The 16286-nt window shown below is 37.9% G+C and overlaps 1 protein-coding gene across 2 annotated transcripts in view; it reads left to right on the top strand.

Moving 5' to 3' along the window:
- Nucleotides 1-15912, top strand: part of Kif5b (kinesin family member 5B) — a 47958-nt gene extending 32046 nt beyond the window's left edge. Inside the window, exons 15-26 of one of the 2 annotated variants that reach the window (XM_013348988.2) lie at nucleotides 329-472; nucleotides 1480-1665; nucleotides 2048-2165; nucleotides 2675-2736; nucleotides 2838-2947; nucleotides 3824-3925; nucleotides 5489-5549; nucleotides 5651-5722; nucleotides 5885-5989; nucleotides 7359-7575; nucleotides 8253-8400; nucleotides 13382-15912. In XM_013348988.2, coding sequence (XP_013204442.1) covers nucleotides 329-472; nucleotides 1480-1665; nucleotides 2048-2165; nucleotides 2675-2736; nucleotides 2838-2947; nucleotides 3824-3925; nucleotides 5489-5549; nucleotides 5651-5722; nucleotides 5885-5989; nucleotides 7359-7575; nucleotides 8253-8383 — 1308 coding nt within the window. In that variant the 3' untranslated portion in view covers nucleotides 8384-8400; nucleotides 13382-15912. Of the gene's footprint in view, nucleotides 1-328; nucleotides 473-1476; nucleotides 1666-2047; nucleotides 2166-2674; nucleotides 2737-2837; nucleotides 2948-3823; nucleotides 3926-5488; nucleotides 5550-5650; nucleotides 5723-5884; nucleotides 5990-7358; nucleotides 7576-8252; nucleotides 8401-13381 lie in introns of both variants that reach the window. The other variant, XM_005354812.3, reaches the window with a different exon arrangement.
- Nucleotides 15913-16286: the final 374 nt, after the last annotated feature.

The raw sequence follows: 16286 nt of genomic DNA, 5'->3' as shown, positions 1-16286 counted from the left end.
TGTGCTCAGACTAATTTTAAAAGATAAACAAAAATGTAGTAGATGATAGTAGTACCTAGTTAATATGAAGTTCCCCACTTCTATATTAAAAAAAAAAATCCAACCTGAGGAACTTAGTGAATTGATAACGCTTTATACCAGCTTTTATTGGGATATATGAATAGAACGTGCCTGCTTTACATAGTATGAAGTCTTATTTTTTAAGCTTGAGATAGAAGCTGTCATTATTCATTATAGATCAAGAATCTCAAAGCAAGAAATAAACGTTTTTGTAAGGACTATAATGACTATTTGAAGAGCCTCATCTATACTGTTTTCATTCTGGCAGGCAACTTTAGCAAGTATTGATGCTGAGCTTCAGAAACTGAAGGAAATGACCAACCACCAGAAGAAACGAGCAGCCGAAATGATGGCATCATTACTAAAAGACCTCGCAGAAATAGGAATTGCTGTAGGAAATAATGATGTGAAGGTAATGCGGTTATTGACTATTCCATGTAATTTCTGTGGCTTCCTGTTCTGTGTGTGCATTATTGTGCAGGTGAAGGTGCACATGTTTTCAGGTGTGTGGGAAGGTCGGGGGTCAATCTTGGGTATTGTTCCTCAGCACCCATTCACTTTAGGGTTTTCTTTTCCTTTGTATCTTACCTTGTTTTTTGAAATAAGTCTCCCAATGAGACCTGGAATTTCCTACAGGGACCCTTATCTACCTTCCTCCCAAGTACTGGGAATACAACTATGTACCCACTACACCTGGCTGTTTTTTGTTTTGAATGTTGGTATTTTTAATGTGGATTTAAAAAAAAATGCTCAGGCTTTTGTGTTTTACTGACTATGCTGTATCCTCAGTTCTGCTATTTGTTTTTTCACAAAGTTCTTGTTACACCTGCTAACCTCATAAACGTGTGTTAGGTGGTATTAACTACAATTTTGTTTTTTTTTTTTATTTGTGTGTGTGCGTGAATTTTTACCATGTGTGTACGTACATCTGTCTCTGGAGAGCAGAAGATATCTTGGAGTAGAGTTAATAGACTGTTGTGACACCCCATTGGGTGCTGGCAACCCAGTTCAGCTCCTGGAGGAGCCATAACAAGCACTGTGAACACTGAGACATCTCTCCAGCCCCGTAACTGATTTAAATAGATGAAACAAGAGGAGTAGACCCAGGGCACAGAAATAGAATATTCACTAAGCACCTCATTGGGCCATATTGGATTCTTTTCTCAAATGTGTAAAGGTGGTTCTCCTCCTCCTCCTCCTCCTCCTCCTCCTCCTCCCTCCTTCTCCTTTTCCTCCTCTTCTTCTTCGTGGTGTTTGTGATGTTTGATTGAGATAGATTCTCACTTGGTACGGTTTGGAAAGCAGGCTGTTCTTGAATTTACAGAGATCTGACTGCCTCTGCCTTTCTAGTTATGGGATTGAGGTCTTTGCTACCACATGATCCTAGCTTTAAGTTACTTCATGTTTTTCTCACAGCAGCCAGAGGGAACTGGTATGATAGATGAAGAGTTCACTGTTGCAAGGCTCTACATTAGCAAAATGAAATCGGAAGTGAAAACCATGGTGAAGCGCTGCAAACAGCTAGAAAGCACACAGACTGAAAGCAACAAGAAAATGGAAGAAAATGAGAAGGAGTTAGCAGCATGCCAGCTTCGCATCTCCCAAGTATGTGTTACAGAATGGTTTTCATGTCTCTAAAAAGCTAATGTATCAATTTTATTATAATGGTTTTCAGAATCATAAGCTTCCGTGTATTTTCAGTAACAAAAGGCCTAGTTTTCTTAGTAATGTTTCTTAGTGTAGTTGAATGATTTAACAGGTACCTCCTAAATACAGAAATTAGATAGAGACATGTGACTGACTGACAAAATGAGTGAGCAGGACTGCAGGGACCAATGTTCTGTCTTTGGCTGCTGAATAATGGCAGGCACTATGTTAGGAACTGTTCACAGGATTGGTAATAGCACTGTCTTGGGCTTCAGTTGGTACACACTGTATAGATAATGTCTGATTCCCCCACTTCATATCAGTATTTTTCTCCCAAAAGCACGAAGCTAAAATCAAGTCACTGACTGAATACCTTCAAAATGTAGAACAAAAGAAGAGACAGCTGGAGGAATCTGTCGATTCTCTTGGTGAAGAACTGGTCCAACTTCGAGCACAAGGTATTGACTTTACATGGCTATGCTCATCTTCCTATAATATAACTGTTATGCACATACACTGAAAGAAAATAGTAAGAATGTAGAAAATTGGAATAGTAAATAAATTATACACTTCAGTGTGGCTTTGAAATATTTTTTAAATTAAGGAATAGTGCCCTCCAGACACATACATAGAGGTGAACACATCCATGTGAACATGTGACCCAAACACACATGTTGAGAAAAAAAATCATATTGAGTATAAATAGCAATTCAAGGGATTTCCCACAAAGTTCTTGTGTGTATGTATGTGTATATATGTAAATCCTAACATACAACATTTAGAAACTATTTCATTTCCCGTTATAATATCAATACAGTGGCAGTAACAAAATAACCTAGTGTTATTGAACTTGGAGAGTTTGGCCGAGTTCTTTTTATAAAACATACTTCTTCTATGGTTTCTATTAAGGAATCCCAAGGCTCACTTTGGGCCTCTTTTTTTCCTTCATTCTCTTGTACCCAAACAGAGAAAGTCCATGAGATGGAAAAGGAGCACTTAAACAAGGTTCAGACTGCGAATGAAGTCAAGGCAAGTGTGATGCTCTAGTGGGTCCTAGTGTTTTTAATCCATCATCATTATTAATCTTAGTCTAACTCTAATATACCTCTCCCCTTCCAAACTAATCTTAGCAAGCTGTTGAACAGCAGATCCAGAGTCACAGAGAAACTCACCAGAAACAAATCAGTAGTTTGAGAGACGAAGTGGAGGCGAAGGAAAAGCTAATCACCGATCTCCAAGAGTGAGTGTTGCACTTTTCTCTGAGATGGTAGAGACTAATTTAGAAAGGTTTCAGATGGGGAGCTAGTAGGTACTAATGGACAAAGACATTCTTACTAGAAACCTGCTGTTTTCGGTAAAATTAGAATTTTTCCCACATTTTTTAGTAAAACTTCCCAAGTTACAGATCAGTTTAAAAAAGTTTTTTATATCTTTTGATCTGACTATTTTATAAAAGAGGAACAAAGGAGCAAGGGGTGCCAGCTTGAACTCATTAGTGTAGGTAATTGCTAGCTAGCATCTAAGAGTTTGGAAAAAGCATCCTGGAAAACTATGATGATGTTGTTTTGTTTCTAAGTAGTCATTTTGTTTGTAATCTAGAAGCCATTTCTTTTCTTCCCATGTTTCCTGTCTTCCATGCTCCCATGCTCTCCTGTATATATGTGTGTATATATATGTTATACATATATAACATTTTATATATATTTGAGAAATCTGTAATAATTTGGTTAAGAAACAAAAGATGAAACAAATTAAATGATGACAGAATTTTGGGAGATCGTTGTTGTTACTAATACCTTTTGGAAGTGAAGATAAAAGTTTGGGGAGCAGAATAAAGTGATTTCAGGTGGTCATATGGGAAATACCCTGTGACTCTTTCCTACCTGTAGAGAAGTCCTGCCAGTTGGCAAATGACATAGAACAATTTAGAGTTCAAAGCCAGGATGGTGGCAGATACCTCTAATCCTAGGCAGAGGCAGGAAGATTCTGAGTTCCCGGGCAAGAATATGTAATAAGGTCCTATTTCAGAAAGCACAGACCCCCCCTCCCCCAAAGTTACATTTTGATGCTGACATTCAGAAAATTTTGAGGTTGATCTTATATATTCTTCTGTCAGCCAAAACCAGAAGATGGTGTTGGAGCAGGAACGCCTCAGAGTGGAGCATGAGAGGCTGAAAGCCACAGACCAAGAGAAGAGCAGGAAGCTGCATGAGCTCACGTGAGTGTCACTTGGATTCAAGCTTAGAAATACACGGGCATGGCTGCCTTCTACCTTGCTTTGATTTGTGACATGCGCTTATTCTGTAGTGAAAGCAAGGTCTCACATAGACACAGTCCTGTTTCTCAGACTGCCTCTTATTTCCTTGGTTTCTTCAGGACTATCATTAAATATATCTTAAAATCTGATGATAAATAATTTAGAAAATTATAGGATATATTGCTAACATTTTGCCAAATTTGGCTTTTCATAAAAAGGACATTATTTTGGCCTTTTTAAAAAGAGGTGTTTTTTTTTTTTTTTCCTGTTGTTGTTGGTTGGTTGGTTGGTTTGGTTTGTTTTTTTCCATCTCTCTTCATGTGTATGAGTAGCCTACCCCGATTTATGCATGTGGATTCACCATGTGAATGCCTGGTACCCACAGAAGTCAAAAGAGTGACAGATCCCACAGAACTGGAGCCACAGGCTGTCTCAAGTCAATATGTAGGTCTTCTGAAGGAAGACAAGTGCTTTTACTGCCAAGCCATCTTTCTAGCCCCTAACCTTAATTTTTTGAACAGAGATTTTTTTTTTCTCCTTTACTTTCTCTCATTCACTATGAGTTACTTTTCCCCGGAGTCTGAGTAAGTAGGTAACTCATTGATGATAGTCTTCCACAAGTCTTGAATTTTTTTCCCCCCGAGACAGGGTTTCTGTAGCTTTGGAGTCTGTCCTGGAGCTAGCTCTTGTAGATCAGGCTGGCTTCAAACTCAGAGATCCATCCGCCCCTGCCTCCCGAGTGCTGGGATTAAAGGGATGCGCCAACACCATCCAGCAACAAGTCTTGAATTTTAAGAAGTCATTTGCAAATGAACTATGGTAGTTAGGCTAATCACACTGTAGATCAGTTCAGTGTGGGTTGCCTAAAGGTTCTACTGAGGGCTGGGAATGTGCCAGGCCTGCACTAAGTCCCAGCACTACAGTGCAGGGGGCATTGTGCTGAGTTTCATCTGTAATATTGTGTAATGTAAAATATTTTAGTCTCAGACAAATTTTAGTATCAACAATTTCTACTTAATGAGCATTATTTTGGATGAATTAGCAGTATACTATATATAGCATATTTTAAAATAAAAATTTTAGCCATGCCTTATATGAACTCTGCCACATACTATTTGATCTCCTCCATTGCTGTATGAGGTCTGTTTCTCCCTAATAAACTATGTATTGAAAAAGAGACTGAAATATTCACATAGATTTACGTGAAAGATACAGCATAGCCGAGTGGTGATGAAGCACAGCTTTAATCCCAGCACTCAGGAGGCAGAGTGAGGTGGATCTCTGACAAGGCCAGCCTGGTCTACAGAGTGAGTTCCAGGACAGCCAGGGCTGTTACACAGAGATACCCTATCTCAAAAAGAAAAAAGAAAGAAAGAAAGAAAGATACAGCATGGACAACACAAACTGTTGTTTAAATATGAGCATCTTTCTATTTTAACTTAATAAAGTTTGATTTAATTTTTGCTAGATGAAACTGATTTTGGAATCAAAGTTGAAAAATGTACCTGATTTGCTTCGATTTAGGGTTATGCAAGACAGACGAGAGCAAGCAAGACAAGACTTGAAGGGTTTGGAGGAGACAGTGGTAAGAAAATGTGAAAATACGTAGGACTAGAGAATATGCTTTGGATTTTTCTGATTTAATTGTTGTGAATGTAAGACCAATATCTTTATTCTTAATTCAAGGCAAAAGAACTGCAGACTTTACACAACCTGCGCAAGCTTTTTGTTCAGGACCTGGCTACCAGAGTGAAAAAGGTGAGAGTGCTGAGCTTGTACAGACGTGCTTGCTGTGTGTGGTGCTTTCTTAAGTGTTTGGGCACACCTTCATGAGTGAGTCTGTTATGTCTGTGTTGCTGTGGAGGAACCTTGGGTATTTTGATCTCTCCCTTCATCTGTTTTGTCACCCCCTCCTCTCAGAGCGCTGAGGTTGACTCTGATGACACTGGCGGCAGCGCTGCACAGAAGCAGAAAATCTCCTTCCTAGAGAACAATCTGGAACAGCTTACCAAAGTGCACAAACAGGTAACAGAGCACGTGTCTTGTGGCACCTTTGCAAAACCATAAATGTGGGAGTAGGAAACATTTTAACCTTCCAGGGCCTGAACCACTGTGCTCTGTGCTGCTCTGTTGTTTGATTGAACAGAGACGAGGAACTTGCTGGGAAGCAAACATTTTTACTTTTTAAATTTTGAGCCTTGTCTCATTATGTAGCTAAGCAATCTTCCTGTCTCTGCTTCCCAAGTGCTATAATTATAGGTATGGACTGCATGCCCAAGTGAGAAGTTAATGTTTTTATCAACCCTGGTTCAAGTCCTATGAAAAGTATGAAATATCTTTATTTTCTCTGTAGGACTTCAAGATTGAAATTTCTTGTTAATTTATTGGATAGGCTACATTTTGTAGTTAAAGCATGGTCTTTCTCTTTGTTGATCTTTTTGCCCATTGAGCAATTCATATTTTTACAGGAATGTATGTTTATTTTGCCAATTTTAAAAAATACAATTTTGTTACTGCAAAATTAATTATTGCACCAGTATAAAGACTTTTTAGCTTTATTTGTGTGTTTACTTAGGTTTTTCATGTGCATATAAAGCAAGCTGGAGACTTGGCTTAAGTAATAGTATTTGCCTAAGATATAAAAAAATCCTAGGTTTAGTACCCACCACCCCCATAAAAACTGGACATGGTGGCGCATACCTGTAATCCCAGCCTGGGGCATAGAGACTGAGGATCAAGGTCATCCTCATGTATAGGAGGCTATGTGGGATCCATGACACTGTCTCGGCCCCATAAAAAATAGTGAAATGAACAGGGCTGGGGTGTTAGGTTTGTTGGTAGAGTGCTTTCCTAGTGTGCTGGACTCCCTGAGTTCTGTCCTCAGCACCATAGAAAAGCTAGTGTGGTGATGGTGCCTCTAATCCCAGCACTCACTAGAGTCAGGATCAGAAGTTTACGGTCATCTGCTACCCAGTGAGTTTGAAACTATTCTAGGCTACTGTCTCAAGTAAGTAAAGGAGTGTGTGCTTTATGAGGTATATGTCTGGTATGTATCTATTTTTACATAGTGCTGCCAAAATGGGAATTTTTTTTTTTTTTTTTGGTTTTTCGAGACAGGGTTTCTCTGTGGCTTTGGAGCCTGTCCTGGAACTAGCTATTGTAGACCAGGCTGGTCTCGAACTCACAGAGATCCGCCTGCCTCTGCCTCCCGAGTGCTGGGATTACAGGCGTGGGCCACCACCGCCCGGCTCAAAATGGGAAATTTTTATATGGCACTGCCTAAATGGAAAAGCTCAACAGAAAATGTAGTTTTATTCTAAATTGAGTTATGAAATGTTCATTTTCTTAAATCATCTTGTTAAAAGCTATCCGTATTTTCTTTGTATACCTTTAGTTGGTACGTGATAATGCAGATCTTCGCTGTGAACTTCCTAAGTTAGAGAAACGACTTAGAGCTACTGCCGAGAGAGTGAAAGCTTTGGAGTCTGCCCTGAAAGAAGCCAAAGAAAATGCATCTCGCGACCGCAAACGCTATCAGCAAGAAGTAGATCGGATAAAGGAAGCAGTCAGGTCAAAGAATATGGCCAGAAGAGGGCACTCTGCACAGATTGGTTAGTAGAATACACAAAATCAACTTTTACATGATGCCCAAGTAGCTTTTCCTTCAGCTTGAAAACATTTTCTCCTTTATGTTTTGTCATGATGGTGTTTCCTGTCTTTATTTTCCAAATTACTAAAAAGTGATAGTGTTGGGAAGGAAGATAGAAACTAAGGGATAGCCACATTCACTGGACAGATAACTAAGTGACTGTCCAGGTAAACACCAGGAAAGCAGAAGGATGGCAGCCACACTTAGTTACTCCTGTTTCAGATTAACTATAATTAGTTATAGGTGCTGAAAAAACTTGTAAGAGCATGCAGGCGAAAACACTTCTATGCAAGCCTGGTGGCTTGAGCTCGATCCCTAATCCCACAGTGGAAAGAGAACTGACCTTTGAAAATGACCCACCCGCCAGTTCTAGGCCAGCTTAGTGCACTGGAGAGTTTTCCTGGACAACTGCAGCCTGTGGAAAGAACCTGTGTCAAAAGTTAGCAAGTAATCAATAAATATTTTGAAAGATTGTTAGAGGCAAGATATTATTATTTCTGAAGAATGGGAAATAACCAAGAGATCAAGAAACAAAACTATAAAAGGAATTAATACATGGAAGCACTGGGGAATGGGTAGAAACCTACGTAATTACCACAGTCACTGTTAAACCGTGTTCTAACTCCCATCTTCTTACAGCAAAACCCATCCGTCCTGGACAGCATCCGGCAGCCTCTCCAACTCACCCTGCTGCAGTTCGTGGAGGAGGCACAGTTGTTCAGAACAACCAGCCAGTGGCGTTGCGAGGTGGTGGAGGCAAGCAGGTGTAAACCTTGACACATCGCAGGTGTGGGCTCATGCCTGGCTTTTGAGTTGTAACTGTGTGTGGAAATTCTGAGCTGCTGGTTTAGGATTAGAGCTTCACAATAGGACCAGGAATTGTTTTTGTTTTTTAAATGTGTGTGGTTTTATGAAAGTAGCTTGGCATAGATTTCTTGTAGTGTCCGTCATGATTCAGATAATCTGTATCTTCAGTTTTGTGTTGTTTTTAAAACTCACATTGGGTAAAGAAAACCAGCCTACAAATCACAATCCCAGAGAACCTTGACAACAATGAGGACCCTAAGAGAGACATTCTTAGATCTAATCTACACAGGGAAGTAGAAGAAGATAAGATCTCCTGAGTCAATAGGTGGCACGGGGAACTTCAGACAGGGTAGAAGGGGAGGGGAGAGGCAGGGAGGGGAGTAGAGAAAAATGTATTGCTCAATAAAAATTTATAAAAAAAACTCACGTTGGATCATTTATAATAGTTCTTTGTATCCTACCGAATGGTTATGCCCAGATTTATGTCTCCTTTACTAGAAATTTTAGACAATCACATCCATTTTGTTCCAAAATTGAAACTTATATAAATGAACTTAGAAATATGAAGTGTCTTTTATACTATTTCACCCTTTAGATTACTCTCAGAAGATTCCTAAAACTAGAATTCCAAGGTGTGAACATTTTTAAGGCTTTTACAGTTGCTTTCTAGAAGGGCAACCTAAAATTGTATCTTAATAAAAAATTAGCTTTGGTTGCACCTTTGCCAGCATTGAATATTGGTAGTCTGTAAGCTTCTAATTTGATAGGCCCCAATAGCATCCCATTGGTTTGTTGAATGAGGGTGGACTTTATGTGCATACTTTCCTCCATTTATGTTTCCTTTTTAAACAAGTTACCTCTTTATGTCCCTTTTCATTCACCTTTTGTGAGTCTTTTCTTTCCTGTTTTTAAATTTTTAGTTTTATATGTATGAATATTTTGCCTATATATATGACTGTACCGCATGCATACAGTGCCCTGGGGGCTCAGAAAAGTGTTGGATCCTTTGGGAGTAAAGTTATAGACAGTTGTGATCCACCATGTTGGTGCTGGAAATTAAATCCTGATCTTCTGGAAGAGGGTACTGCTTTTAAGCACTGAGTTATTCCTCCAGCCCCTGTGAGTTGGTTTTTCTAATGGGTTTTTGAGTTTTCTTTCTTTTTTCTTTTTCTTTTCTTCCCCACTTGTTTGATGAACATGTATGTGTCTCCATCTGTGTGTGGGCACAACTATGGAAATTAGAGGACAGCTTTGAGATTCTGTTCTCCTTCCATCTCTCCATCACATACACAATGTGTGAGTCCCAGGGATCAAATGCAGGCTTGTCATTGGTTCCCTGCAGGAAAATAAAAGATGTTATATGAATGTTTTCTTTATACACTAGATATATGTACTTGAGGGCTTTCTTTATATGTGTGTGTTTATATATAGTTACTCAGTTAGTTGAGGACTTTTCTTTATATAATTCTAAAATTTAAAGTTCCAGAAATGACATATTACACCTGTTCCCGTGTGGTACTTGATAGCTTTCTCTTTAACTTAGTGATGCACTCAGCTCTTTGTTGTGTATCATGTTCATTTGTAAATAGTCTATGACATGCTGCCAAAAGTCTGACTTTAACTACAGAAGTCCTACAGTAAATGCTGAAATTGTCTGGGCATGGTGGCACACACCTTTAATCTCAGTGTTCTGGAGATAGAGGCAGGTGGATCTTTTTGAGTTTGTATACAGCCCAGTATACAAAGTGAGTTCTAGAACAGCTATCAGAAAGAAACCCGGTCTCAAACTCCCATGTACAAATGCACGCTGAAAATTTAAAGTACTAGATAATTATGAAATCATAAACTTACTGCTTCTGAGAAATGCTAAGGCTGGTTTATTTTAGTTTTGCTTAGTTTTGTTTGACACTTTGCATAATGCTTCTCTAACTTTTTAATAGAGATTAAAGCAACAATATCTAGTGTAAGATTTAAGTGAGAGATTAAGAGGGTGGGGCAGAAGTGTCAGTCTGCCTTGCTGCATTTGTGAACTTGAGCCTAGTAACTTTTTAAAGTTATTTTTTTCTGGACTGGGGAGATAACTCAGTCTTCCAGCTGAGTGCCTGCCACAGAAGCAAAAAGACCTTGGCACCCATGTAAAAGCTAGACACGGAAGCGCACATCTGTAAATCCAGTTTGGAGGAGGGGAGTCTCTAGAATTTACTGGGCAGTAGTAGTAAATCAGAATTCTAGGTTCAGTGAGATGTCCTGTGTCAAAAAAATACATTGGTGAAGCAAATTGCACACCAGGACAGACAACACACACACACATGAAAATTGACTCATTCTCCTTTTTAGTCCCTTTGAAGTTCACTGTAAAAAGTAAGTTACAGATTCATGAAAAATAAGTGTTTGGGTTTTTTGCGCAGTTGTAATTAACAATCACATCCAACAAAATTAATATGTGTAATATTATCTAATATCCAAATTTGAATTTCTCTCTTGGCGTGCTGGGGACTTAATCGAGGATTTGTACCTGCTGGTCAAGGGCTATGCCATTGATCTGTACCTCTCAGCCCTTCTGTTTCTTGTTAATATCCTATATAGCTATTCTTCTAAATAAGGGTATGATTGAGGACTTTGTATTTTTTCCCTTAGTTTTCTTTTAATCTAGAACATATCTATACCCTTTTAATAGCAGTGATTTACTAAAGACATTCGCCTCTTATCATGAATGTATGCTACCTTATGGATGCATTTAATGATGTGTGTGTTATCCCTTTATTCACTGTGTATAGATATAGATTGATATAGCATAAGATTTTTGTTTGTTTCCTTTTTGTGTTTTTGTTGTTGTTGTTGTCGTTTTGGGGTTTTTTTGTTTGTTTTTGTTTTTTGAGTCAGAGTCTTACTATATACTTTGGCTTGTCTAGAATTTGCTATTAGACCAGGCTGGCCTTGAACTTACAGATGTTTATCCGCCTTTGCCTCCCAGCTGCTGGGATTAACCTTTTGTGCCACCATGCCAATAGTTTAAGCATTTTTGATTGAGCTATACTGTAGTGACACAGTAGGAGACAGAGTAGTTGATGTTCCTACACTGAGAGGTGCCCCCCCCAACTCCACTTTAATAACTGACTTCAAGCCCTTTTATTAGTAAGATGGAAACAGTTCTTGAAAATTATTAGTTAAGATCTCATCATGTAGCACCAAGCTTTTACTGCATAGAAACTGCACCTTCTGCCTTCCTAGAGGATGGAAGTGTAGAGCTCAGCGTTTATATCTTCAGATGTTTATGTTAATTCATAGGCAAACCCTGAACTCCTACGTCATTTGCATAGAGTAGACCATGGTCTCTGTTAAATACGTACAGTTTATCTCTATAGTGATGGCAGTTTAGAACATAAAGGTGATAGCTCAGCTGAGTGGGTTCTTAAGTCTTGAAGTGTATTTATGAAATATAATTGTTTATAGGTTTGTTGAATTGCTGGATCAAAGGAGAGTCATCTTTAAAATTTTATTTATTTATTTATTTAGGTTTTTCAGGACAAGGTTCCTCAGACTGTCCTGGAACTCACTCTGTAGATCAGGCTGGCTTTGAAATCACAGAGATCCACTTGCCTCTTCCTTCCATGCACTAGGATTAAAGGTGTGAGTGACCACCACCTGGATTATTTTTATTAATATTTTTTAATTATGTGTATATGTGTAGTGCCCCGCAGAATCCAGTGTTATCAATCCCTTTGGACTGGAATTGCAGGTGGCTTTGGACACCAACTTAGTGCTGGGACCTGAACTGATGCCTTTTGCAAAAGCAACATGCATTTTTGTGCTGATCATCCTTCCAGCCTTTTAATTTCTTATACCAGTGCATCTTCAGCTGATAAGCTGTTGAAAAGTTAAATATCCAGTTTTTTCATTGTTGAGAAAAACATGTATTTAGGGCAGTGGTGATAGTTATTAGTAGTGTTTAATATGTGTGTTTCCAGTTTTATATAGCCAGTCTTCTGTCCCATAGCACTGTGAACAGGTTTTCACTAATTTCAGGTACTTGAGGATAATTGTGTATTTGTGAGGGGAGGGGATATGTCTGCAGACCCTCAAGTAACACAGCATATATGTGGAAATCAGAGGTCAACACTGGGAGTCAGTCCTTGTCTTCCACGTTGTTTGAGATGGGCTCTTCTGCACACTCTATCCTGACAGCTTCCAGACCTCTTGTCTCCTGCCCTTCTTGCAGATACACAGGCATTCCTTCCTACTCCATGTGAGTTCTGAGAATCCAAACTCAAGTGAGCACTTTACCCACTGAAGTATCTCCCCAGTCCTTCCTTATGTTTATTTAAGCCACATGTATTTGTAAACTAACTGCTGCTAATTAGTGGTCCTTGATTTAAGAATGTCATGTTTACTAGTTAAAAAAAAAAGATTGTCAAGCCTGCTTTCCCCCACTCTTCCATGCTCCAACCCCAACTCATGGTAAGGCCTCCCTACCTCAGACTCCCAAATAACTAGGGTTGCAGGTTTGAGCCACCATGCCCAGCTCTATTTTCTTTATTAAAATGATCCATATATCAGCCCACCTATAGCTTTATTACTGGTGATGAAAAAAAATGATGGGATGACCTTGTAAATACTGTCCTGCTCATAAATAGTTCAAGTTAGGAGATAAAGAAATGGGGCTGGAGAATAACACATCAGTTAGGAGCACTTGCTGCTCTTGCTTAGAACCTGAACTCCTTTCCCATTACCCATTTAGTGGCTTATAATCATGCCTAGTTCCAGTCCTAGGGGATCCCTCATCTGAACGCCATGTGCACCAGTCAGTCATGTGGTGCCCATGCAGGCAAGACACTTACGCGTGTAAAATCTAATTAAAAAGTACTTTTAAAATAAATTAAATCATTCCTGTCTTCATCCTTCATTATTATCTGTTTGAGTTTTATAAAAACTAAAATTTTCTCTGCTTTCTCCCATTTCAGGTGTTGAAAATAATTGAAGTTTGAAGAGGACATAAAATCAGTCTTTCAATAACTATAACCTCTATCCCCTTGGGATTGTAGAAATTTAATTTTTAATGTGTAAATTATTCCTAACTTGTACAGCTGTTTCCTATCCACTCTTGTAAACTCTGCTGCTTCTCAACACTGGAGTGCAATGTTGATGTCCTAGAGGGGAAATGACAGCTTACAACTGCAGCCCTATTTATTACAGTCTGTCTTTCATGTTCACTGTGCCCAGTGACTACATTACTGGACTGTGCTCTTTGCGATTGCCTTTTCTGTGTGTGTTTAATCTTGGTTTACATTACCTAGCTGCTATTGCTTTTCATTTTTCTTTTCCTACTAAAACATCTTTTTTAAGGAAATATCGCATATTTAGATTAAATATCTTAAATCTTACCACTTAGAACACTACACGCCACAAAATTTATCAGATCAGTGAGTACCGTATTTTAAAAATCCCTTGAGCAGGGTACGGTGGCATACATGTTTAATCCCAGGCAGAAGCAGGTGGATATCTGCCAGTTTGAGGCCATCCTGGACAGCCAGGGCTATGTAGAGAGATCCTGTCTCAAATAACGAAGACAAAAAAAATTTTACTCATTTACAAATAAATATTCCTTGAAATGAAGTCAGGGCTTGTGTTGCTGGTATAGTCTCTGAAGCTTGCCTCTGAACACATTGAACACTGAGACCTCTGATTGTCTAGCCAGGAGTTGAAGACTGAGCAGGCTCTGAGACTGTAAACTCATGAAATTCCTGTTGCATATTACTTTAAATAGAAGTATTTTACATATCAAAAGCAAGTCTCATTTTAAGGATGAGTTTGGAAATGACTGTATCCCTTTCGACTTCTGCACTTAAACATAGCTTAATGGGACAGTAGTGCCCGTGCTTCTCTGTTAATCTGCCTGCTTGAGCAAGAATTGGACAGATGCTAATGTATCTTTAATATTAGGAAATAAATGGATTAAGACATTATAGAATTAAACAATTTTGAATTGTTAAATAATTACTTTGGCTGATATAAATTCATAGACTTTAAAAAATTGAGAAAAAATTGTGACCAGGACAGATAAACCGTAAACTTAAAATAGATAGTTTATCTGCTCTGGAATCTCGAAGGTTTTCACCTGCTCCACCAAGTCATGTACTATAATCTGTTTAGTTAGAGATCATAAATTGTTTGCAGATCACTAATTCCCAAAAAAAAGTCATATTGTTGGCCATAGTGCATAATTTTGTAATTAGAACTGTGTATACCTATTTTTGCCACTCATTTTTCAGATGATTAAACTCAATCAAGTTTATTTGAAGGATCTATAAAAGTAACAGGGAAAGATTTCAACATCTGCTTCCTCAGTGCTGGCATAACTGCAGCCCTGTTAGCAGAAATCCACAGGAAATGGGGTGTCTGAGGTGATTTGGTTAATAGAGAAGCTTTGGAAGTTCTGTCTTAGAATCTGGCTGTCAGAATCTTTGGAAAAGTTTTATATACAGATATTTGTATTATTAAAATTGGAGCCGTAGTCAGAAGACTCAGATCATAATTGGCTTATTTTTCTATTTCTTAACTATTGTAATTTTCACTTTTATAATAATTTTGATTTGAAAAATAAACTTATTTATTTTTTTAACAGTCAAAATCTTTGCTGTTGTAGTCTGCAGCCTTTAATGATTGTGTTGCTTTTATGATCAAAAGAAACACTCCACAGATTGAAGTGAAATCTTGATGCAGCGAGGTGTAAGGCATGGTTAGTAAGATACATGGATCCTGTGGTCATCACTGTTCCACATCAGCTGCATTCAAAAGGACAGTCTTTCCGAATGAAAATTTGCTTTGGCAGTTTTCATAATTGGAAAAAAATTATCTTTTGTCTGAATACAGTAGTTTTAAATAAATGTATCATGGGTATTGGTGCTGTGTAACACAAAATGAATTGTAACTAGCATGTTGTTAAGAAGACACATTGTTAGGCTTTTTAAACTTTAACATTTCTTTTCTATTTATAATTTCAAACTTTCATAAAGTATATTAAGAATTTTATAAATTTCTTTTCAGTGAATTGAACTGCTCTTTTTTGCTATGATAGGTCATTAAATACAGCATTCACTCAAAATGGACATTTTTTTAATCTAGAATATTGAAAATATTTTAATTTGCAGTGTTTTTTTTTGTGACTGGATATATTAATGTTCCTCTGAGTGGTATTGGTAATTGGTTCAGAAGAGAGACTCAGTGAAATAAAAGTAGTATTTATTCACGGTGATCAATTAAATTATTTGCCTAACTTAATGAAACTAACTATGCATAACTGAATTCTTTTACAACTCTCAGTTTGATTTGAGGTAAGAAGAAGAGTCTGAGTCTACCTGTGGAATATGTTGGTTTATTTTCACTGCTTAATTACATTCAAATATAATTATTTGAGAAAATGCCATATAATTTTAAGTTAACCTGCATGCTGTAAATGTGTTTAAATAAAGAAAATTTTTTTGAAATGTAATAACACTTTTGAACCTTACTTAATGAAGTATTAGCTTGATTTTATATAACTGAATGGTCTGCCCTGACAGAATTGTGTGTGTGCGTGTGCGTGCGTGTGCTTGTGTGTATGTCTGCATGCATGTGTGTTTGTAATGTGTTGTTGCTTCTCAGACTATAATAGATAGGTCAGAGATTAAGACCTGGAAATCAGCAGTCTCGTTTTTGTTATTTAGTGTTAGTTTCATCTTTCTACTCATTTGTGTATGTTTTAGCAGTCAGTGATTACTAAATTCAAGTGGGATTGACTTTTATTTTGGTTTGTATCTTTTAAAATTACTGTGGAAAGTTTTAATCATATACCAGTGTATTATTTATGTCTGGGTGTTCTATCTGCAT

Source organism: Microtus ochrogaster, chromosome 16, assembly GCF_000317375.1.
Source record: "Microtus ochrogaster isolate Prairie Vole_2 chromosome 16, MicOch1.0, whole genome shotgun sequence".
Classification (NCBI taxonomy): domain Eukaryota; kingdom Metazoa; phylum Chordata; class Mammalia; order Rodentia; family Cricetidae; genus Microtus; species Microtus ochrogaster.
This window is presented reverse-complemented; position numbering and strand designations above follow the sequence as displayed.